General features: G+C 38.0%; 2 protein-coding genes and 1 pseudogene across 2 annotated transcripts; all 3 read right to left on the bottom strand.

The window, feature by feature from the left end:
* Positions 1-3678: 3678 nt before the first annotated feature.
* On the bottom strand, positions 3679-4617 carry LOC103064910 (olfactory receptor 14A2-like; annotated as a pseudogene).
* A 7879-nt stretch (positions 4618-12496) lies between these two features.
* On the bottom strand, positions 12497-13411 carry LOC112543292 (olfactory receptor 14A16-like). The gene has a single exon (XM_088143045.1). The coding sequence runs from the start codon at positions 13409-13411 to the stop codon at positions 12497-12499; it is 915 nt and encodes a 304-aa protein (XP_087999171.1).
* Positions 13412-23330: 9919 nt separating this feature from the next.
* LOC148215505 (olfactory receptor 14C36-like) lies at positions 23331-24245 on the bottom strand. Its single transcript, XM_088143044.1, has one exon. It carries the CDS (start codon positions 24243-24245, stop codon positions 23331-23333), a length of 915 nt encoding a protein of 304 aa, XP_087999170.1.
* Positions 24246-24542: the final 297 nt, after the last annotated feature.

The raw sequence follows: 24542 nt of genomic DNA, 5'->3' as shown, positions 1-24542 counted from the left end.
ATGGAATACTTCAGCTCTCATCCAAGGTCCCATCCAAGGCAGATAAACATTTTTTGGGAGGAGGAACATTAGGAGGAGGCTGATGGTTGGCTAGAATGCAGACTCAAGATAAAAGAGTCTTAGTTTCTCTGTCCTCCACAGCTGGCAGAGCAGCTGAGAACTGGGCTAGCTAAGCCCAGATCAAAAACACAGATGTGGGCAATTCAAGCCTTTCTATAAAATAGAAAGGGGAGAGATGGAAAAGAAATTTAGGGAAATTCCTAGAAACCTATAAGAGTGTCTATAGTTTAAGATACATAGTAATCCCACTGAGACCTATAAAAATATTTATGGAATAAATCATACAGTAAAGCCATAGAAATGTGGAAGAATACCTATAAAATAGGATACATAATGAATAACATTTAGGAATTTAGAAAGGGATCCACAAAAATAATTATTTTTTCTACACCAAATTCTTTCCTGCAATGAAGATATGACAAAATGTCATACCTTGTATCTACCATTCCCAAGAAGACTCCTTCACAGATCATATAGCAAAACACAGGCTAAGAATATATTTGAACATCTTTTATTTAAGATAAGTTTTTTTTTTTTTTTACTTACACTGCTGGTTTCTGTTGGACCTGCACTACAGCCCACTAAATTGTTTATTAGCATATAACCTTCTATAATTTGGGGTTCCATTTAAATCCTTCAGCATTTTCTCCTTGACATTGATATTAATCTCCTTTGGTATTCCAATCTCCAACCACAAGCAGCACATCCTGCTCTGCATGTTCTGTTGATTTCAGATTAAACTTCACTATTAAACTCATCAACTTCCTCTCCTTCTGCATCAGTAGTTGTAACATAAACTTGGATGACATATTAAAGAGTTGCTGGTGTGGTCTAATTGATATTATTAGGTCATTGTCTGCATTATTAGCAAGATTGTACCCAGAACTGACTTTGTTACTTCCTTCCTGACTATAACAGTAATGGTGTTTCTTTTTCATGTCCTGGATAGTAAACATAATGTTCTTCTGAGTCATATTTTCCAGTTCCATTTCAAGTCACTGATGCTAAATATATCAATTTATAGTTGATTCATTTCATCTTTCACTATGCTAAGCTTTCCAAGGTTAATGGTTCTTAACTTTCATGATCCCACTGTAATTTTGTCTTTACAGTTTTGGATTTTCTCTTCCTGCATGACACCATCAGTAAGTAGACATCTCGAACATTTCACTCTAGCCACATCATTAGCACCATTAGTATTCTAAAAGATCCTCAGTTTTTCCTCAGTAACCTGTCAAGTGCCATTCAATTTGAGGGGCTTACCTTCCAATTATCAGTTACTTTATCTATCTGGTTTTCTGATTTTCTTTTCTTTTTTTAGGTGGGGAGGAGGAATCATCTTCACACCTTAGGTGACCTTGCTGCGAGTATGTATCCCTGGCGAACAGTCCCATGATTTTTACTCTTTCCTCCCAGGAATACCTCCCTGCACCAATGAGAGAGCATAGTAGTACTTGAAGGGGAACTTTTAGAGTACTTGTAAAAAAAGCACACACACACACACAGAAAGAAACGCAGACTGGAATCTGCAGGTGATGTCAACCTGCCAAAAATTCTGATTAGCCATTTTGAAACTCAAGATTCCATTTTAAATGGAGCCCTTGTGATATCCTGTCATAGTCACTTATATTCCTGAAAAGGATGATACATTTTCTGACATGTAAATTGGGTCCTTTTTCGAAGTCCTTTCACAAAGTGCTTTCACATCAATGGCCTATTCTAAATGTGATTACCATATTTTTCCGACTATAAGACGATACTTTTTTCTAAAATCCTTACCCTAAAAACTGAAGGGCGTCTTATTCAAGGAAGTCAGCCGAGAATCGTGGTTGCAAAACTGCCAAACTTTGTTTCTGCAGAGAGGCTTCTTCCTATTGCTAGCCTCCAATCACGAGTGAAATAGCTTGTCTCCCAAACAGACTTCCTCCAGTCACGAGCCTGATGTAACTGACGTCAGCTGATGCTGAACAAACCAATTAGAGGAAGTCTGTTTGCAGAGACAAGCTATCCGCAGTTTCACTCGTGATTGAATGTAATCAGTTATGCAAAAGAGCATGGAAATAGAGCTGCAGAGAGACGGTTTGGACCTCCTCCCACCGAGTGTATCAGGTAAATGTTAACTAATTACTAAATAAAAATGTGTTCTGCACTATCTTTAAAATATTGATTTTTTAATTTTGGGTTGGAAAAGTGGGGGTCGTCTTGTAAATGGGGGCGTCTCATTGTCGGAAAAATATGGTAAATCTGAATTATATATATGAACTTTGTATACACACACACAAACACACACTTACATACACACATACACACCTCTGTTAGAGAAGTAAAAAAGTCCACTTCTCCATCTTTCACTACAGAAAACTTTCAGGTAGATATTCAGCATTATTCAAATATGTTCCAGATTGTTTTGATTAAGAGCTGTGGCTTCTAAAAACAAAGGGAAGGAAGGAAGGAAGGAAGGAAGGAAGGAAGGAAGGAAGGAAGGAAGGAAGGAAGGAAGGAAGGAAGGAAGGAAGGAAGAGAAAGAAAGAAAGAAAGAAAGAAAGAAAGAAAGAAAGAAAGAAAGAAAGAAAGAAAGAAAGAAAGAAAGAAAGAAAGAAAGAAAAGGAAGAAAGTTCTAGCTGTCTTATAAAGAAAAAAAAAATCTAGGAAACTGAAATATTTTACAAGGCATATTTAATCATTAATTATTTTTCTAACCTTCAAAAGGAACTATTAATGACCAAGTTCCTGGCTGTGTTGTGACCATTTTATTAGGACACATGGCTGCTAATAATTTTGGAAATGAAAGCTACATGAAGAATAGAAATTACCAAGAACAATATACAAGGGAAAAAAAAAAAGGCTGCTTCTGATCACTGATCTGCAGAGCTTTTTTTAAAAAAAGAAAAAAAACATGATATTATTTAATAATGTAAATTGATTTGTGGCAGATTGTAGGAAAATTGGTGCAAGCCAAGGATAGTTAAAATGTTAAGTTAAATTGGATTGCAGGAGGCAGGAAATAGGAAATAGGATAGAAATCCTTTGCTGGTAGACTTCCTGATATCTGGAGTTGCAGTTTATTTTACCAGCCCCTAAATTCAGGCACTGGGAAGGAGGATAGAATGAAGAAGGAAATGCTGGTTTGGGAACAGGCAGGGTGGAGATTAGATCCATGAAGGAAGCAACAAGCAGCCAGAAATAAAGTGAGAAAAACAGCGTACACAGCACTGACAATTATACTAAGCATGTTACCAAGGTGACTGAAGGAGTTTAAAAAGGTACTGTGACTTTGAAATGTAATACACTTTTAAGCAGACTGGCCAGTCCATTCTTCCAGGCAAATGATGTCTGATTGCTCTGGGCCACCCTCCCAACAGAAGACTGGGTGATTCAGTCTATTAAATTGAAAAGGATCTTGCTTGAGAGATTCTCTGGATCCTCACATTCCTGACATTCATGCCTAGGAATACCACAAACATTCCATTGCAAATATTCCCAGGACACTAGCAGACACATTGGCTAGTTCAGTTCCTAGTTCAATGGAGAAAGGTGCAGTAGTAAGTAAGTAAGTAAGTAAGTAAGTAAGTAAGTAAGTAAATAAAACAAAAGAGAAAGAATTACTGGAACAAACTTTCAAAATCCCCATATTTTAGAGAGGACAACTTTGATATTCTTATTTCTCATGCTATAGATAATTGGATTCAACAGAGGTGGAAGTAAAGAATATAGAACAGTTAATGCTAAATCTAAGTAAGATGGGCTGTTAGAGGGAGGTCTCAGGTAAGCCAAAGATGCAGTTAAGAAAAATATAAAAACCACTGTAATGTGAGGAACACAAGTAGAGAAGGCCTTTTGCCTTCCCTGGACAGAAGGGATTCTCCATGCTTGTTTGAGGATCATGACATAAGATATGATGATAAAAATAAAACAGCCTAATCCTGCAAAGGAAAAAGCTGCAATAACTCTAAATTAAATGAGATTAAGATCAGAGCAGGATAACTTTAGCAACTGTGGAATTTCACAGAAAAACTGGTTAACATTGTTAGAACAGAAAGGGACTGAAAAGGTGCTGCTCGTATGCAGCATTCCATAGAGGAGACTGGTTGCCCACACCAGAATCACTATTTCAGTGCAGGCTTTCCAATTCATTACTGTCTCATATTGCAGTGGATTGCAAATGGCAACATACCGATCATAGGCCATGACTGTCAGGAGGAAGAAATCAGAAGCTTCGAAGGAGAGAAAGAAAAAGACTTGAGCAGCACAACCAAAATAAGAGATGTATCTCGTATTCATGAGGGAATTCACCATGGATTTGGGGACAATGACTGAAATAGAGCCCAGGTCCTGCACAGCCAAATTCGTTAGAAAGAATTACATGGGGCTGTGTAGCTGATGGTCAATAGCCACTGCAGAGATGATGAGAAGATTTGCTGTTGCAATTGCCAGGTACAATATTAGAAACAAAAACAAATGCAGAAGCTTCAGCTGCCAGGTTTCTGAGAAATCCATGAGAAGAAAGTAAGGCATTGTGGTTTGATTATCCATGTTTCATTTATGACAAAGATGCATGCCCCACCTGCAAGGAAGTAGAGATGGGAGAGACAATTAATCAAAATATGGAGAGCTACAGATGGATATGAATTGTGAACAGAAAGAGAGTGTAATGGTCTTTGAGGGTAACCTTGGGAGACAGGATGAGGAAGAGCCACACCCTAGACTATGGTCAGACAAAGGATCCCACTTGGAGTATTAGAAATGGTTATTCTCACAGGCCATTACAGATAGAAGAAAAGTAAACCATGGAAGAATGAAATCTGGAGCATCCCGTGCAAAAAATAGATGAAATGTACACATGTATTAAAGCCCAACCTGTAAATTTCTATATATCTGAACTAAAGAACCAGGCACCAACTTCACATTTTTCCTTCCCTCCACACTTCCTTCCATCCCATTCCTTCTTGTGCTGTTTGTCTAGGACTGGAAAGACACTTTTCAAGTCCACCTTCAGCCATGGAAGTTGCTTGGGAATCTTTGGTCCAGTCACAATTTCTCACCACGCTTACAGGGTTGTGGTGGTGAACGTTTTGATGAGGAGGAGCTATGTATGGTGCCTTGTGCTTCTGGAGGAAAAACAGGATTCCAGTCCTGTGAAGAAATGCAAAACATTAATTATGAAATATTTTACCTTGAAAACCTGAGAGCAAAACTTTCCTATTTCAAATTTGACTATATGAAAAAAAGAGAGCAACAGATGGGCATGACAAGGCAGACACAGAGAGGTTGTTTGTTGCCTGCTCTAGGAACTTACTGGCTAAAAATAGGCCAATAATGTTTTCAATCAAATGTTATACACTAGATTACTAAACATGTATATTAGTTTAAGGAAGAAAATAATTTTCCTGAAGAGAATGTTGTACCTCCCATTTTGATATTAATCAGATGGTCTATAAGCCTATGTAATTAATTCATTATTAAAGCATTTTTTAATCAAGAGAAGTGAGACATAAGGAAAATAAATTAATAAATCTTCTCTTCCAAAAATTAGGAGTCCTACTAGAGGAGGCAGCTAGGCAGAAGTTGGCTTTATCTCACTCTGTTTTCTGGCTTTGCAACCATCATCTGAGGAATTTTAGAGGGGAGTTTGACACAGTTCATCATTTCCCATATTTGCATATTGGTTTTATTTCACTTACTGAATCAATGAAGTCAATCTAATGCACAAAACTGCAAGGGTCATTTTGACATCAGGGACTTTCCATCTGATATTGTGCCTTATTCTTTCTTTAAAAAAATGTCTAACAGTTAAAACAGTGTGATAGTGGGACCAAATACTACAGTAATCTCCTCTTCCTTGGATATTTGCAAGCAGAGGCTTGACAACTTTGAGTCAGATATATTTTCATTTTAATTGCCTTAACTGATCAAGGAATTGGATTTGATAGATGTGCCCATTGTACCTCTGTGTATCTGTGATATGCATCTATGATTTCTGGTTGTTACTTACCATTTTTTCTCTTCATATATGCTGTATTCTGTTTCCAAACAGTCATGTATGTCAGTTGGACAAAGGAGGTTTATAAGGGTCTCACTGGAAAGAGGTATGATTTCTTCAGTTTTTCCCACAGATATAGAGCAGTATCTCTTCCTATATATTTCTAGTTAACTTTTCAAAAGCTTTCTTCCATCCAAAGCAATCAGGTTTCCTTCCCTCACATAGATGATTTTGCCAGAAGATGAGAGACACAACCTACTGAAGCTAAGAACTGTTACAATTCGGTTTCCCTTTGAACAATGTAGAATTTTATATATCTCATTTTAACAATAACTGATAGTTTAATAAGTTCATTTAATAAGAAAAATGAATTTCAGAAATGTCAGTTTCAATTCCTTTTTATGTCCCAAAGGATAACAAAATGATTTTGGTGATGCTAATTCACGCATTAGCAATCAGTTTACCCAGGCAATTTCATTTCAATATTCTCTTTTATGCCTGATGTTTTGGGGTGTACATACATTTTTGTCCTATATCAGCATGTGAAAGAAGTACTAACATGATAAATATGTAATTGTATATAATTGTTTATGATACCATTGGTCATTATTCTGATTCATGATATATCTGAAATCTAATCTTTGAGGTCCAAATTTCCAGGAAAAAAATCCCCCATTGTTGCATCCTCCCAAATAGCACATCTTCTATATCACAGCTTGAGCTTATAAAATCATTATAGAAGCAAGATTTATAATGTTAATACACAAATGTTTCCATTGTGCAATCTCATGGGTCATAGTTTTTCACTTGAAAAATAATGAATTTGAGGAAGGATGTGAGGGATCATTCAGAGACAATGATTATGGGAGATATAGAGAAGGAGAGAGAAATTATATTTCAGTGACATACCTTAATTCACTCCAATAGTGTCTTCAATATACCTGTAAAACTCTTGTAAACCCACATTTTCTGAGTGTGAGTTGGATGAGATCAGAATAGTTATGTATCCTGTTGAAATTGCATTTTATAGGTCTGTCTGCAAATACTAGAGAGGCCAGCATAGTTCAGTAAGTGAAATCCCAAGAGAAATTAGTAGCATTAGTTGTCTGAAACACATCTCTAATTAAAAAAAAAAAAATGAAATGCTGGAATACACCTGTTTGTGACGTGTGTTTTTATAACTCTGACAAACAATATATATGTCTTCCCTTGAAAAGTATGTCTTTAAATACAAGATGACCACTTTATGGGAAAACAGGGGCATATGAAGTGCTAATCTTTGTCTTTGAAATGGCAAGCCAGACTGGGTGATCAAAGACCTGCTTTTTTTAACAGACATTTCATTCACATAAAAAGGGGTGGGTTGTCAATCACGGATCATGGCTATCATGTTTCATACTATGTCATCAACAGGCATAAGACACACACACACACACACACGTATGTTCAAAATCAATGGTATAATGCAAATAATGCAGTCTTATTGCTGATGATAATCCAATATTTATTTGATAGGTTCCTGGATGGGATATAAGAAGGGAGAATACTGTATTCCTTAACATTTTGGATCATGGCTTACAGTTCTAAAGTGCCCCTGATCTTCAGGAACAATCTTTAAAATGAATGTAGCACAGGTAGATATCCTTTAAAGTACAGATATTCATCTTTGGAGAGTTCATTGGGAAATAGCTTTATATACAACTGCAAGAATTAATGAGTTATAAATTAGTTGTTTTTGATCTTTAAAACAATAGGGTCACATATCCATATGTGTGTATGTATCTGTTTCTGTTATGCAGAGTGCAGCTATAAACATAGTTCATGCTAAAAATACACACCAGTGTTAGAGAGATTGAAAGAATGCAATGTCCTTATCTTGTTCTCCAAAGAAATCCAGCCAGAAAATATAAAATATCTTCTTGCTTATTGAGAAAAATGCAACACTACATAAAATACAAGTTTCATGCAAAAACATAGAAAAAATCACTTCTCATATATGTGGCATCCAAGACTTATTCACTATACAAGTTTAACAAAGTCTCTAGCCAAAAACTCTCAGAGAAGAGGTACACTACTTAGTTATTAGTTACTACTACATAACCCATCAAAACTGATTACATGATGGCTAAAATTCTACTGAGCAGCTGGGCATGTAATCCTCCCGTTTTATTTCCACCCCTTGAGTAACTAGCATACAGATCCCAATAGGTGGCAGTAAATAGCAGTATACGTGCTTACTAACAATAACAAGTTGCAGCTGAGCCTAATTTGTTAGCCATAACAATACATTTGAAGATAGCGAGATGCACTTCTTCCCATGAGAAACTCCTAACAGTTTCCAACATTTATACTTTCCTTTCTTCTGAGGAGCTCCTCTGAGGTCTCCTCCCTACTTCCCTCTCTCTCACACACTTTTCACACAGTAGCCACCTTCTAACAAATGCTTTGTTAAGACATAATCAGTAGCCTAATTTCCCCAAGGTTAAACTTGAGAGCTTACATGGGACTTTTCTAAATCGATACACAACCTCTTGGCTTTATTTTATCTCGGTCATGAATTTTCACCAGGCTTTCACTTTGGCCAAGCTGGATGCATTGCACATTCCTGCCTTTTTGGAGGTTCTATAAAAATACAACCTCCTCAACATATTTCTTCTTGTGGGAAGGCTCAGTAGTGTCCTTGAGTCATTGCACCAGAAAATCCAGTGAAAATAATGCAATCATAACAAAACAGTTAACCCTAACCCTAACCCAAATAATACTTCAGCAAATGAAAAGCAAATCTTTATTACGGTGATAGATCAGCATAAGGAGGATGGGATGGAGTCATTTAAAACGCCTGAAGGAGTCTAAAAAAATTATGGAAAGCTAGAAGATATAAAATATATATGTATTAAAAGAGAAAGTAGATACAAAAAGCAAGAGTCTGAAAGGAGGGGTAGGAGCATTAGATGGGTCTAGAGGAACATAAAAAGTTAATATGTGGAAGATTGTATCTATCAAATTAGATAGCACTCTAATATGGTGAACTAGGTGCTCATTAAATCCAGTTTCTGACTCAGGTCACCATCTGGTGAATTTTGAGCGCTGCTGTGTAGAACCTGACAACATTGCATGATGTGGCAGGGTTAGTATCTGAAAGCAATGCGGTGGTGTAAAATTGTCCTGAGTGCCTTGGATATTTATGTAGTAATGATGAAATGAGTCACCATATGCAAGTTATGTTATTGGCTTGGCTTCCAATAATTTGAGAGTTGTAGGTACGTAATGGCCACCTCTTGTCTAAAGAATGTGGTTTCAGGGGCAGAGCAGTGAGCACAGAACACTGACATTGAAGGGTCTGAAAGAAGCAGCTGTAGAGAAATTCCTCTGGAGAAAAATCTCCTACTGTAGGACAACAAGTAACACACATAAAAGTTATTTTATTTTCATCATCTAGGAAAAAAGTAATAGAACATTTCACTTCCTATTTTGTGTATCCATTTTTCTGTGTTTTGCCAGACCATTCTTAGTTGTAATGCTTGATCTAAATTAATAAATAATAGCTTGCATTCAAGAAAGCATAAATAAGCTTATTTAAAGTTACTGGGAACAGAAATATGTACATTGCAACATTTACAAAGAATCTGATTATTATGTACCTACAACCTGCTTATATTTTTAGGTAAAAGAGTGGACATTTGCTCTTTAAAGGATAAAATATCTCAGTAAGAGATTTATCACAGAGTGAGGTATTTCTGGACATGTACGTAACTCAGGGAATATAATTTTCATTAGTCTCTGTAGTGAGTGGAGAAGTTAAGTATGTAGGGAGAATTTTTAAGTCAGTGGCTTTGCCTATAAACATCATCTTAGGCAGAAAGCTGAGAAGCTGGGTTTCATTGGCTCTTAAACACAGATATGCATTTTGTTGAAACTAATAGCAAGAACCATATCCAACACAACTTTTCAGATCAAAATTTATTAGCCATCTCCAGTTATCACTGCAACTTAATTGTACAGAAATACCTCAATCAAATTTTTCTAAGCAATCTTGTCACTCCCTCAGTGCACATCTAATTCTCTCCTGAAATTGAAATCTGATTTAACTTCCATGAAGACCTGCCTTTGACTTTGCTGCTTGAAATTCTGGATTATGTTACTTTTTCACCTCTTTGATCTTGCAGAATAGATGGAATACAAGGACCAAACAGACTTAATGTTATTGGCTATCAGCCCTCTATCTGATTTGGCTAGGCTAAATTCAGTCAGAATTAACAGTAGAGATTACTATCTTCATTGAAAGGGAGAATTGCTTCTGAATATGCATGAAGAGTATATCACTATCTTTCCAGATGACCACATGCCTAATTAAAATTTCACAAAAAGGAAGGTGACATTTTATTCCATCTTTCCATACGCTGTCCTTCAGATGTGTTGATCTTCACATCTTACAACATTTGAAGCTGACTTTGCCAAATGAAATTTGGAATTTGGAATCAGATATACTCTCTCTCCCTGGCCTTGGAATACTCACCCAGTCTGGGAAAGATTAACTAAAAGGAAATTGAACACTGTGCATGTTTAGAATTTATAATCAAAGAAGAAGAGAAAAGCATAGAGACAGACAATGGAAAATCCATACAGAGAGGTACACAGCAGCACAGGCTATTTGCCTTTTTCAGATTCTCATGGTGAGGCATGGGCCATCCTGAAGGAGAAAGCAGGTAACAACTCATTATGGTCAAAGCAGAAGTTCTTCTACTTCATGTCTCATGCTTGGCAAGCAAACAGTGTGCAGAAAACAGGTAGGAAGAATTAGCTTGTTTAAGCAACCTTTCTTCCTGGTGTTAAGTGGAAAAGTGATCAATAACAAGAGAACCATAACCGGACATTTCCATAGCATTAGCAGACCCTTTTCCAAGTGCACAATCCAATATCCCAACTAACATTCTCCAAATAAAGGAATAATATGGGCTCATGCCTTTTTGCCACACAAAACATGAATATGAGGTCCCTGGATTAGAAAACAAGATCCACAGAAATAAGGTAAATGTTGAAAGAGTTTATTGAGGAAAGCAGGTCAAAAGAATAACTTTAATTGCAACATCTAATATAGGCAAAAAATATCCACAGAGAAGGCAAGAAAATGAGACAGTAACATTCAATAGAGGAGGATAAATATAGGGAAAATCTCCTATCCCTTCAGCTGAAAGCCCCTCACCCTCCTCAAAGGAAGGTACTGATGTTGTCTAGATGATTCCAGGAAGTATATGGCACCTTTCCCAAGTACACTTATACTGATCCCCAAAAGATTTGGTGAGCCTTCCATCCTTTATATTTAAAAAAATATATATTGGGAGGATGGTGCCATATATAAAACAAACCTTGGAAGTGGCTTTTGGCATTTCTTATCAGTAGCAGGGATGAAACTCAATAGTTCTCAAGTACATTTCAATAAGCTGTCATCCTTAGTATACATCTATCTATCCTCCCTCCCTCCAGGTATTGGATCAGGGCCGTGTGTTATCTCTTCCAATTTGTATCAGTTGTGAGGTTTGTAAAAGCTTAGTTAATGTTCTATTACACTTATGCATGTTCCTAATTATACTTCTTGGCCTTTTCATTTCTTTTGGTTATTAAAAGCTTATGTGAGATAGTACCAGCTCACTTCTCCTGCCCACCCGGCTAGGTGTCTGGTCTTGCCAAAGCACTTCTAAGGGAAAAAATAATAGTCTTGAGCTAAGTGTGTAAAAACCATTTTGATGTAGTAGTTAAGGTACCAGGCTAGAAACTGGAAGACTGTGAGTTCTAGTCCTGCCTTAGGCACAAGGCCAGCTGGGTGACTTTGGGCCAGTTGCTCTCTCTCAACCCTAGAGAGGAGGCAATGGCAAACCACTTCTGAAACACCTTGCCAAGAAAACTGTAGGGACTTGTTCAGGCAGTCACCAGGAGTCAAGACTGACTTGAAGGAGAAAAATATCAAAGTGTCTGAGAAAATTACTGTTTAAGGATAGAAGAGCTTTAGACTCCTGTTTACTTTTGGGAAAGTTAAAGCTTTACCTAGCCATATCATGTGCAAACATTAGTGGAGAATCCACTTTATACAGGAAAGCTCAGGGAAAAATAGGCTACATTGTTTAAACCTCCTTGCCATTACAATTGTTTTCCACAATAGCATGACACCCTGATCCTCCCTTCACTAAAGATGAGGAGTTGTAATCCTGCAGCATGCCAGAGGTTGCCAAACATCCACATTTAGCATCTGTAGAGTTCATTGACAGTAATTAGGGATGCAGGATGCTTGCTGAGCAACTTCCAAAACTCTACCATTCTTCTGGATTGAGAGGATAGATTTGCCTCCAACCCAGCTGTGTCTCCCTTTCTAACTTATTCTTTTATTCAGTGAACTAAAAGAAAAGACAAGAACATGCAAAACTGTGGTGAACAGAATAGAAACAACATTAAAGGAAATTTTCAGAACCTCCACAGTTCGGAAAGGACAAATTTTATGTTCTTATTTCTTATGCTATAGATGATTGGATTGAACAAGGGGGGAAGAAGGGAGTACAGAACAGTCAACCCATAATCTAAGTAGGATGAGGTGTTAGAGGGAGGTCTCAGGTAGGCAAAGCATCCGGTTATTAAAAACATAAGCACTACTGTAAGGTGGGGAATACAGGTTGAAAAGGCTTTTTGCCTTCCTTGTTCAGAAGGGATTCTGAGCACTGCCTTGAAGATCATGGCATAAGAGAGGATAATAAAAGTAAAACAACCAAGACCAACAATGATACTGGCCAGGAGAACTCCAGCTTCAACTATATTAAAGCCAGAGCAGGATAACTTTAGCATGTATGGAATTTCACAGAAGAATTGGTTAACCACATTAGAACAAAACAGGATTGAAAAAGTGCCAGTGGTGTGCAACATTGCATAGAGAAGGCTTGTAACTCCCACTAGAACTACTATTTTAGTGCAGGATTTCCAATTCATCACCATCTCATAGTGCAATGGATTGCAAATGGCAACATACCGATCATAGGCCATGACTGTCAGGAGGCAGAAATCAGAAGCTTCAAAGGAGAGAAAGAGAAATAATTGAGTAACGCACCCGAAGTAAGAGATTTCCCTAGTGTCCATGAGGGAATTTATCATGGATTTAGGGACAATGACTGAGACAATGCCCAGGTCCTGCACAGCCAGATTCATCAGAAACAAGTACATGGGGCTACGCAATCGATTATCTAAAGCTACTGCAGAGATGATGATAAGATTTGTTGTTATAGTTGCCAGATATAAGACAAAGAACAAGAAAAAATGTAAAAGCTGCAGATGCCGATCATTTGAGAATTCCAGGAGCAAAAAGTAAGGCACTGTGGTTTGATTGTACATGCTTAAAATATTACTTAATTTAATTTAACGTATAACAATACACTTAGACAAAAAACAGTGAAATTACAGCTTGATACAAACTGAGAACTCTATGGAAAAACAGAAGGAAAACATGCCAAGAATGAAAAGAGGAGCAAACATTCCATAGAATGGATGCAATACATTGCTGTGTCCAATCACTGTGCTATCCATATATTTTAATTCATACTTGACTAAAAACCTAGCCATCAGCTACAAGTTTTTTCTTCTTCCACTCCATTCTTTTCCTTCTTGCACTGGTTAAAATGTTTGGCTAGGACTCCGAAAATCTTGTCAAGTCCATCTTCAGTGGAAGTTCCTTGGAGTTAATGGACCAGTAAGTATCTCTTACTGCTGTTACAGAATTGTTCCAGTGGTTGAAAATTGGAGACAGGGCTCTCATATAGAGAGAGTTCCTGAAGGAAAGACAGGATACAAATCTAGCAGAAAAATAATATAATTAATTGTTATGTCTTTTCCTTTGAAAGCTTGTGGGAAGAGACTTCCAATTGCCTGTATTTTTGTAACACAGAAACACAGAGAAGCAGAGACATATAGACACATCTACAGAGAGAGAATCATTTTATCATCTGCTCTGGAAATGTTTTGGCTGAAAAATATCTTAGTGCTGTAAACAAATAAATATTGGGTGACAACTAATGTATATAATTGTACATTAAAGTATATGAATAGTAGGAAAGAAAACATAATTCACATTTTATATTCACCAGGTGGTACTTAAAATTATAGTACACGAGGAAAGCATGTATTTTTATCAAGCCAAATGAGAAATAGGGAGGATATTTTCATATTCTGGTCAAAATTCTCCAGTTTATCTTTCCTTATAATGTACATTTAGAAAAGATTTCAAAAGGAAGAGCAGTTTGATTTGGGGACCAATTGCCAAGGATGACAATGATTCATCTTCAGTTAATATTTTCAAGCACTATCTGAATAGCTAATTTCAAAGATACAGTAATTTGGATTCCACACCTGAGCAGGACTTGATTCAATATCCTAAGTAGCCCTTTCCCACCCTGTGATTCCATGAGATACTTCTGTAAATCTTGGCTGCCACTCACATTCTTCATAAAGTGTGTTACTTATAGTTTAGTTTTCTCATTGTTTCCTCTTTTTAGTATGAGCTGCACAGTTACAAATTGTGATATATATGTCTAGCTAAAGAACAACCACCATCTTTGAACATTCCAAAAAAAAAAAAAGATTTTCTGTATCTCTGAATGTGAGCTGATACAACATCAGCATCTGTTTAGCACAGTACGGTTAATATTTATCACAAGTAATACAATCTTTTAGACATTTACTGTCTTTTATCCTTCATGTGCAAATGAACCTAGAGATGACTTTGACCTGCTAATTAACCTGATCAGTTCACTCAGTCAATTTTATTTCAATATTGAACATTGGTTTTTGAATTTCTGCAAACTGTATCTATCTCTATATGTAATCTGCACAGTCAGCAAGTTGAAGAGGGCCCTTCATGTTTAATATGCACTTGATCTGTTGTTTTGGATGTATATACAACCACTGCCCATAGATTCTCTTTTTTCCAGTTCATAATACTTTAAATTTAGCTTTTAGTGTCCAAAAGTTTGAAAATAAATCTCTCCTTCTTGTTTCCCTTCCCATAACATATTCTGTGCAAGTATAAGACTAGATTCAACTACCATTTCATTAAATCCTTTTCTCAGTGTGAAAATTATAGAAGCAAAACAAATGTACAATCACATAATGCATAGTTAAATCAATGCCAACTTATCTCAATAAGAGGGGGATTGCTTTTCTGTCAAATGTCCAATATATTTATGCTGCTATACATACTATTTTTCTTCATAGAATTATTGTGTCTTCTGATGTATGCTTTTAAGACTTTTAAATGTTGGTCCTGCAGTCGTTGCAATCAGACTATTGATCAGGTCTATCTTCATTGGAATGGTTTGACTGTATATTAAGCAAGCTTATTAATCATTTTGTTTCCCTAAAGAGGCAATTACATAACATAAATTATACAATCAAAACTAGAGAAAAGAAAAATATCCACACCTGAGTTCTTATGGACATGATTAGCCATTAACAGCTGATGCATTTGGGAATTTTCTAATAACAATCATCCCATTGCTTTATACAATCATAGATGACCTTACCAACAGAACAGGGGTTGAAGCTCACCTATTCTCACTTTCTACACTGAGAATTCAAATAAATAGATTGAGTGCAAAAACCTGCCTGAAGTATGATCTGCAACAGGTTTAATCAACTGACATTGTATTTCATATTTAGTTTTCTAAATTGTAGGTTAAATTCTCCAATATTGTACCCTTTTCTAGTAGGACAGAGACACTGTTTCACTGGGTGCTTGGAAGAGCTCCCTTTAAGATATGCCGAGGGCATGGTACCAAGAGGAAAATTTGGATTATTGTGCTGCAGTGGCATCTTGATTGGCATCCATTTCCAAAAGTCTATCTCTAATATTTTCTCTGCTCCAACAGCTAAGCTTTCCCAAAGGTGGTAGAGAATAAGGTTGTAGGATGAGCGGCAACAGTTTACTCCATTGGTTCCAAATTCTGCAATGGAGAAAACCGAGTTTGGCCAGATGGGATTCTGGAAGGCTTTCTAGCTGCTTAATGTGTCCCTACAATGCAAAATGTATTCTGACAGCAATGGAAAGTAGCCCTCCCTCCATCCTTAAGTAGGCAGATGAGGTGCCCTCAGGGAGGCCCAAAATCTTCCTAATCAAGTTGTTTTGGACTATTTCTGTTGGCCAATAACTTTCTCATCTCACCCTGAGATCACAGGCCCATAAAGCATCTGGGCTGTCACCTTTCCTTCAAATATTTTAACTGCAGGGCCATAGAAAAAAATCAGAATAGCACGCACTGTATACTGGGCAGTTGCTAAAACAGTAGTTAAATGTGTTTTTCATAAAAAGGGCTTATTTTGATGCCCAGATGTTTAAAAAATGGGCATTGGTCTTTTTGTTGGGCATTAATTGTCCATCTATATTTAATATTACTTCTGCCAAAAATGACTACTTTCATTTTATTACAGTTTATCTTCAGTTTTTCCCTTTCACATATAACAGTTTGTCTGGCCAATAATCTTCTAAAGCCAATCTCAGTGCAAGAAATGAGCCATGTCATCAGCATACATAAACATTGAAATTTTCTGTCCATTAAATGAGGGGGGAGAAAAAATGTTGTGGAATCATGGCCATTACAATATCATTAATATAAAAGTGAAATAAGAAGGGAGCACGTAAACTACCCTCTTTATATAGCTACTGTCTCCGGTGAAATAGGGTCTGATGAGGGCCCATATGGGCCCGTTCTTACTCTGGCTGTAATGTCAGTATGTAATTCAATTATTCATTTGAGAAGGCAGTTATTGATGTTTGTCCTAGCTAGTTTCTCCCAAAATCAAGACCTGTCAATTGAATCAAAGACAGAGATCAATAAAATTGACACAGAGTTGCTTTGTGTGTACATAGGTAAATTTCTGAATAAGGGCCTCCAAAGTGGCATGGTGATGTACTATGCTATGTCCTTTTAGAAGCCCTACCTGTTCTGCATGAAAGAGCTTTCTTTCTTTCTCCCAATCTTGTAATTTAGTCAAAAGATGTCTGGCACAGAGCTTAGAAGAAACATCAAGCAGATTATTTGGGTGATAATTCACAGGTTCCTGCTTGCTACCCTTTTTGAAAACTTTGGATATTGTATGTTGTTTCCAGTGAGGAGGTAAAAAACATGTTTTGTCTATTTCTTAGAAGAGTCTAGTCATGATGGGAACCCACTGGGAATCATTCTTCTTATATACCTCTGGAAGAATCATATCCTGTCCAGGGGTTTTCCAAGGCCCAATGTTCAAACCAACTCCTTACACTCAGATTTCGAGACAGCGGGCCACTCTGGTAGTAAGCTTACTGTGATAGATATTGTTATTGGCTCAGTGTATGGGCAGCTGTAAATAGAGGAAAAATGTAGGTTCCAACTTTGTGCTGAGACACATTCATGAGGCTTGGTGGTTTGTGTTGAAACACCATTAGCCACCAATTCCCAAAATTCCTTTTTTTTTTTCTTTTTAATTAAGCTGAGGCCAGGTTCCCTCCACTGATCCCTATAGTAGGATAACTCCTTAGTCTTTAATAATTCCCAGTATTGGGATTAGAAATGAATCAGTAACTGAATGAAGGAATCTGTCTTTTCCCCTGTAACTCTCATCTGTAGCTTTCTCAGAGCTTGTCTTTTATTCCTACAGTCTTGGTCATACCATCTCTTCCTTGTATTATTTCTTCTAAGATGACAAGCACTGTAGTGGTCAGCTGGGAACTTATTGCTTGAACTAAACATTTGAAATTCATTGGAGTTGGATTGCCATGCAAGATGCTTTGGATTCAGCATCTGTGGGGTATTTAGAAAAGTAGTGATTTTCTCACTGAGGTTGGGGCTCCATCTGGGATGGTATTTAACCTGGGGGATGCCATCAAGAGTATTGCACCCCACAGAGGGGAGGGACTCATAAGCCAAAAGGATCAGAATCAAAGGTAGATGATCATTCTCTGTTCTGTTGTGGACATCAAAAGAACTAGCCCAGGAAAGGAATACAGGAGAGACCAGAATGTAATTAATGACACTGGCTCCAAATGAGCTTGGAAAAATAAAATGCCCATTTGAAGTGTCGAAGTTGGAGCCATGGAGATTGTATAGAATGTATTTAAAGGCCAGAATCAATAAGGAAACTCCTTATTTGATGGCTGGTGTGGGTCTTCCGGGCTGTGTGGCCGTGTTCTGGAAGTTTTGTTTCCTAACGTTTCGCCAGCACCTGGGACCGGCATCTTCAGAGTGCAGGAGCACAGACAGGAGCAGTTCTCTCTGTGCCCAGGGTGATGTGACCCTTTTAGTGGGTATTTATAGAGATCTGAGGGGTGTGGGAGGGGTTGGGTTACTGAGTGGCTGCTTGTTTTGGTGTCTGCATCTGTGTGTATCTTCCTGGGGATTAGGAAGGGTTTTTTCTTCTATTGGATTGTTAACGAGGGGCTGCTGGGGGTGATTAGCAAGTTCATTGTGTGAACTGTTCACATGTCCTGGTGGTTGAGCTGAGTTCGTTGACCTTTTGCAGGCTGTATTTTTCAGGATTGGTAGCCAGGTTTTGTTGATTTTTAGACTCTCCTCTTTTTTATTGAAACTGTGCTGGTGTTTGTGAATCTCAATGGCTTCCCGGTATAGCCTGGTATAGTGGCTGTTGGTGTTGTCCAGTATCTCTGTTTTCAAATAGGATTTTGTGTCCAGTGTGCTTGACAGCATGTTCAGCTACTGCAGATTTTTCTGGTTGCTGTAGTCTGCAGTGTCTTTCGTGTTCTTTTATCCTGGTATGGATGCTGCGTTTTGTGGTCCCGATGTATACTTGCCCGCAACTGCATGGTACGTGGTATACTCCTGCGGCAGTGAGGGGATCCCTTTTGTCTTTTGCTGATTTTAGCACTTCTTGTACTTTTCTGGTCGGTCTGAAGATCGTTTGGAAATTGTGTTTTTCCATCAGTTTTCCCATGCGGTCTGTGACCCCTTTGATATAGGGCAGAAATACTTTGTTGGTGGGTGGCTGTTTTTCTTCTTCAGTCGTGTGTTGTTTTCTTGGTTTGATGGCTCTTTTTATTTCATTCTTGGAGTAGCCATTCACTTGTAGGACCCAATTAAGGTGGTTAAGTTCAGAGTTTAGGAATTGGGTTTCGCAGATCCAATTGGCACGATCCATGAGGGTTTTGATAATGCCTCTTTTCTGACATGGGTGGTGGTTGGAGTTTTTATGTAGGTACCGGTCTGTGTGGGTGGGTTTTCTGTAGACTTTGTGTCCTAATTTGAGGTCTGGTTTGCATATGACCAACGTGTCTAGAAATGGAAGTTGGCCGTCCACTTCTTTTTCCATGGTGAATTGTATATTGGGGTGGATGCTGTTTAGGTGGTTCAGGAACTTCTCTAGGTCTTCTTCATCCTGACTCCAAATTGCGAAGGTGTCATCCACAAATCAGAACCAGACTGTTGGGGTAAAAGGTGCGGTTTCTAAAGCCCGTTTTTCAAAATGTTCCATGTAGAAATTTGCTACGACTGGGCTCAGGGGGCTTCCCATGGCAACATCGTCCATCTGTTCGTAGTACTCATTATCCCATAGGAAGTAACTGGTTGTTAGGCAGTGCTGAAATAAGGCTGTGATGTCTTCTGGGAAGATCTGTTTGATGAGTGCCAGGGTGTCCCTCACTGGTACCTTGGTGAACAGGGAGACCACGTCAAAGCTGACCAGTTTGTCCGTGGGGTTGAGTTTCAGGGTGCTGATTTTGTCGATGAAATGTCCTGAGTCTCTGATGTGGGCTGGAGTCTGTCCAACCTGGGTCTGTAGAAGTGTGGCCAGATGTTTGGATAATTCATATGTCAGGGAGCCAATGGCGCTTACGATGGGTCTGAGTGGGATTGAGTCTTTGTGGATTTTGGGGAGTCCGTATAGTCTGGGTGTAAGGGCTTCTGTCTTGCATATGCGTTGAAGTACGTTGGGGTGAAGGGAGGAGCTCCTCGTCAGGGTGTTAGTTTGTTTCATGATTTTGCTGGTTGGATCCCGTTTTAGTTTTCTGTATGTGGTGGGGTCTAGTAGTTCTCTAACTTTGTCTTTGTATTCATCTGTTTTCATAATTACCGTGGCATTGCCCTTGTCAGCCGGCAGGATGATGATGTCGGGGTCCGAATTGAGGATTTCTATGGCATTTCTCTCTTTCTTCGTTATGTTGCTGGTGGGGGGCTTTGCTCTCCATAGGATCCTTGCTATTTCACCCCTTATTTCCTCTGCTTCCTCTTCAGGACGGTGGCAGATGGCTGATTCTACATTGGCAATGATATCTTCCACAGGAATTCTGGGGGGTGTGATTGCGAAGTTTCCTCCCTTGGCTAGGATGGCGGTTTCTTCTGGCGCGAGTTGGCGTTCCGTCAACCCCTTATTTGTTTAATATGTTGTCCATTGATGATCAGGGCAAGTAGCATTCATCTTCTGGGCAGAGCCCATACATTGGTTATGTTAACTTGTGATTGGTGAGTCTGTTTCTACCCTGGCTGCTGTTTCTAGGTTTCCTGTTTTTCTTCCGTTTCTGGTTTTATATTTTCTTTTAACACTCTAGCCACTCAGAGTCATGAATTTAAGATGGGCAGCCTCAGAAATTGTGTGAGGAGAAATTTTGCCAATGGACTCGGGAAAGTTAGATTGCTTGAATATATATTTGCTTTTGAAATACTATATACCAATCTGTAAAGGGACTGCTCAGACTATTGTGCCAGAAACAACATGATTGCTGACTTCCCTATAGGACACAGAGTGTTTCAATATACCAAGTGCGATAATTCGTTAAAGTTATGACTGAACCTTTACAATACTGTTCTTTTTTCTTTATGATGTTTTTAGCGATGTAAGTAAAAGCTGTAAAAAGTTCACCAATACCCATGGCATAATTTCATAATGGATGTTCCAGCAGGAAAACAAAATCCTCTCCTAAGTGACTGTCCCTGACTGGAGGAAGATTTGTTAGCCAACTTTGTTAAAATAAACCATATTAGAGGTGAAAGGGATCCGGTCCGGGTGATTCTTTAAAAGAATTGGCTGCTGTGTAAAAGCAGTGACTATAATTAAAGTACTACTCCATAACAATGTTTCATGCATGCAATGCAATTCCTCCCCCCCAAAAAAAGAATTACCCAAGAATTATGATTTATTCTCTGAATCCTAGGACCGTTGTAAATGCTCATGAATATATCCATATGCAAATATTTTGAAAAAATCTAACATGTGCTTTGAATTGTGAGAATATATCCATATGCAAATATTTTGCACAAATGTATGCTTTGGCTTTCCCATACATGAAAGGCTGCCTTAGTGCTACACAACCGCAAAGCTCACACTGTGCTCTCCAGATAGAACTCCAATTCACAATATTTTTCAGAGTATGGGGACTCCTACTTTCATCTGATAATGTTTTGCTAGGAAGGAAGGAAGGAAGGAAGGAAGGAAGGAAGGAAGGAAGGAAGGAAGGAAGGAAGGAAGGAAGGAAGGAAGGAAGGAAGGAAGGAAGGAAGGAAGGAAGGAAGGAAGGAAGGAAGTTCTTCCATTAGATATTTAAAGACTCTAAGGACCCTTTGAATGCATGGGAAAGAATGTCCATATAGAGATTTGCACAATTAACTTGTGCAAAATACTTGCATACGTAAATAGTCTCACAAGGTACAGCACAAGTTAAATTTGAGCAAAATATTTGCCTATGGAGATATTCTCACAAGTCAAAGCACAAGTTAGATTTTTACAAAATATTTGCAGTGGATATATTCCTGTGAGCATTTACAGCGGTCCCAGGATTACTGTAAAGTATAATGTACACAAGAAATCTCCACAGATAAGGCAGAAAAACAAGACAGCAACATTCAATACAGGAGTATAAATATAGGAGAAAATCTCATATCCTTTTAGCTGAGAGCCCCTCACCCTCCTCAAAATGTACTGATGTTGACTAGATGACTCCAGGAAGTATATGGCACCTTTCCCAAGTATATTTATACTTGAGTCCCCAAATATTTGGCAAGTCGTCCATTTTTTGGACTGTTAAAAAAAGCATTCGGAGAATGGTGGCATAGATAACACAAAACCTTAATCTAGCTTTTTGTATACCTTATCAATAGCTTGAATGAAACTGAATAATCCTCAAGCACATTTCAATAAGATATCATCCTTGGTGTACATATCTACCTACCCTCCTTCTCCAGGTGTTGGGCCAGAGAGCATGTGTTATCTCTTCCAATTTGTATCAAGTTGTGAGGTTTCTGAAAACATATATAAAGTGTTTCTTTTTCCCAATTATGCTTCATCCTCATTACACTTCTTGCGTTTTTCATTTCTTGTGGTTATCAAAGGGTTATGTGAGATAGTACCAGCTCACCCATCCTGCCCTCCCTGTCAGATGTCTGGTCTTGCCAAAGCACTTCTAAGGGAAAGAAATAATAGTCTTGAGGTAAAGTGTGTGAGAACCAGTTTGGTGTAGTGGATAAGGCATCAGGGTAGAAACTGGAAGACTGTGAGGTCCAGTCTTGCCTTAGACAGGAAGCCAGCTGGGTGACATTGGACCAGTCAATCTCTCTCAGCCCTAGGAAGGAGAAAATTGCAGACCACTTCTGAAAAACCTTGCCAAGAAAACTGCAGAGACCTGTTCAGGCAGTTGCCAGGAGTTAAGAATGACTCAAAAGCACAAAAAATCAAATATGTGAACAAATTACCATTTAAGGAGAGAAGAGTTTTAGAGGCCAGTGTACTTTTGGAAAAGCTAAAACTTTAACTAGTTATATTGTGTGCTAGCATTAGAGGGGAAGTCATTTTAAAATAGAAAGCACAGCTTGTGAGAGTATTTACATATGCAAATATTTTGCACAAATTTATTGTGCAAATCTCTATATGAACATTTTTTTCCCCATGCATTCAAAGGGTTCTTAAAATAAGCCACATTCTTTAAACCTCCTTGTCATTCCAATTGTTTTCGAAAATAGGATTACACCCTGATCCTCACTTCACTAAAGACCAGGAGTTGTCACCCTGTGGCATGCAAGAGGCTGCCAAACATCGATATTTCACATCTATAAAGTTCATTGACAGTAATTAGGGAGCAGGATATTTGCAGAGAAACTTCTGGTTTTCTACATTCTTATGGGTTCAGAGGTTGAATTTGTCTCCATCCCAGCTGAATCTCCCTTTATTATTATAACTTGTTATATTTTATTATAACTTATTCCTTTATTCAGAGCCATAAAGCAAAAGAAAGGAACATGAAAAAATGTGGTGAATAGAATAGAAACTACATTAAAAGAAATTTTCAGAACCTCCAGAGTTTAGAGAGGACAAGTCTGATATTCTTATTTCTCATGCTATAGATGATTGGATTGAACAGGGGGGGAAGAAGGGAATACAGAACAGTCAACCCAAAATCTAAGTAAGATGGGGTGTTAGAGGGAGGTCTCAGGTAGGCAAAGCATCCAGTTAATAAAAACATAGACACTACTGTAATGTGGGGAATGCAAGTGGATAAGGCTTTTTGCCTTCCTTGTTCAGAAGGGATTCTTAGCACTGCCTTGAAGATCACAGCATAAGATACAATAATAAAAGTAAAACAACCTAGTCCTGCAATGACACTGGCCACAACAACTCCAGCTTCAATGAGATTGAAGCCAGAACAGGATAGCTTTAGCAAATGTGGAATTTCACAGAAGAATTGGTTGACCACATTAGAACAAAAAAGAATTGAAAAAGTGCCACTGGTATGCAATATTCCATAGAGGAGCCCTGTAACTCCCACTAGAACCATTATTTTGGTGCAGGCTTTCCAATTCATCACCATCTCATAGTGCAGTGGATTGCAAATGGCAACATATCGATCATAGGCCATGACTGTCAGGAGGGATAAATCAGAAGCTGCAAAGGAGATAAAGATGAAGACTTGAGCAACACAACCAAAGTAAGAGATTTCCCTAGTGTCCATGAGGGAATTCACCATGGATTTAGGAACAATGATGGAAACTGAGCCCAGGTCCTGCACAGCCAAATTCATCAGAAAGAAGTACATGGGGCTATGCAGTCGATTATCCAAAGCTACTGCAGAGATGATGATAAGATTTGTTATTATAGTTGCCAGATATAACACAAAGAACAAGAAGAAATGTAAAAGTTGCAGATATCTATTTTTTGAGAATTCCAGGAGCAAAAAGTAAGGCACTGTGCTTTGATTATCCATCCTTAACATTTGCCTTAATTTAATTTAATTTAATTTAATTTAATTTAATTTAATTTAATTTAATTTAATTTAATTTAATTTAATTTAAACAGAGGTGGCAGTTATAGTTAGATAAAAACACTGAACCTATAGCTTCGTACAAAGTGAGAACGGAATGAGAAAATGGAAGAAACACATGCCAAGAATGAAAAGACAATCAGACAATTAAAAGAATAAATGCACTACATTTCTGTGTCCAAATCACTGCACTATCCATATATTTCAAACCATCATTGACTAAAGACCTAACCATCAACC

The sequence above is a fragment of the Python bivittatus genome, unplaced genomic scaffold, assembly GCF_059951505.1.
Source record: "Python bivittatus isolate LINGU-HERP-01145 unplaced genomic scaffold, Pbiv_v1 ctg000470_np1212, whole genome shotgun sequence".
Lineage (NCBI taxonomy): Eukaryota > Metazoa > Chordata > Lepidosauria > Squamata > Pythonidae > Python > Python bivittatus.
This window is presented reverse-complemented; position numbering and strand designations above follow the sequence as displayed.

Coding starts and splice junctions, on each gene's coding strand:
- LOC148215505 (XM_088143044.1), bottom strand. CDS start 24,245: ATGGATAATCAAAGCACAGTGCCTTACTTTTTGCTCCTGGAATTCTCA.
- LOC112543292 (XM_088143045.1), bottom strand. CDS start 13,411: ATGTACAATCAAACCACAGTGCCTTACTTTTTGCTCCTGGAATTCTCA.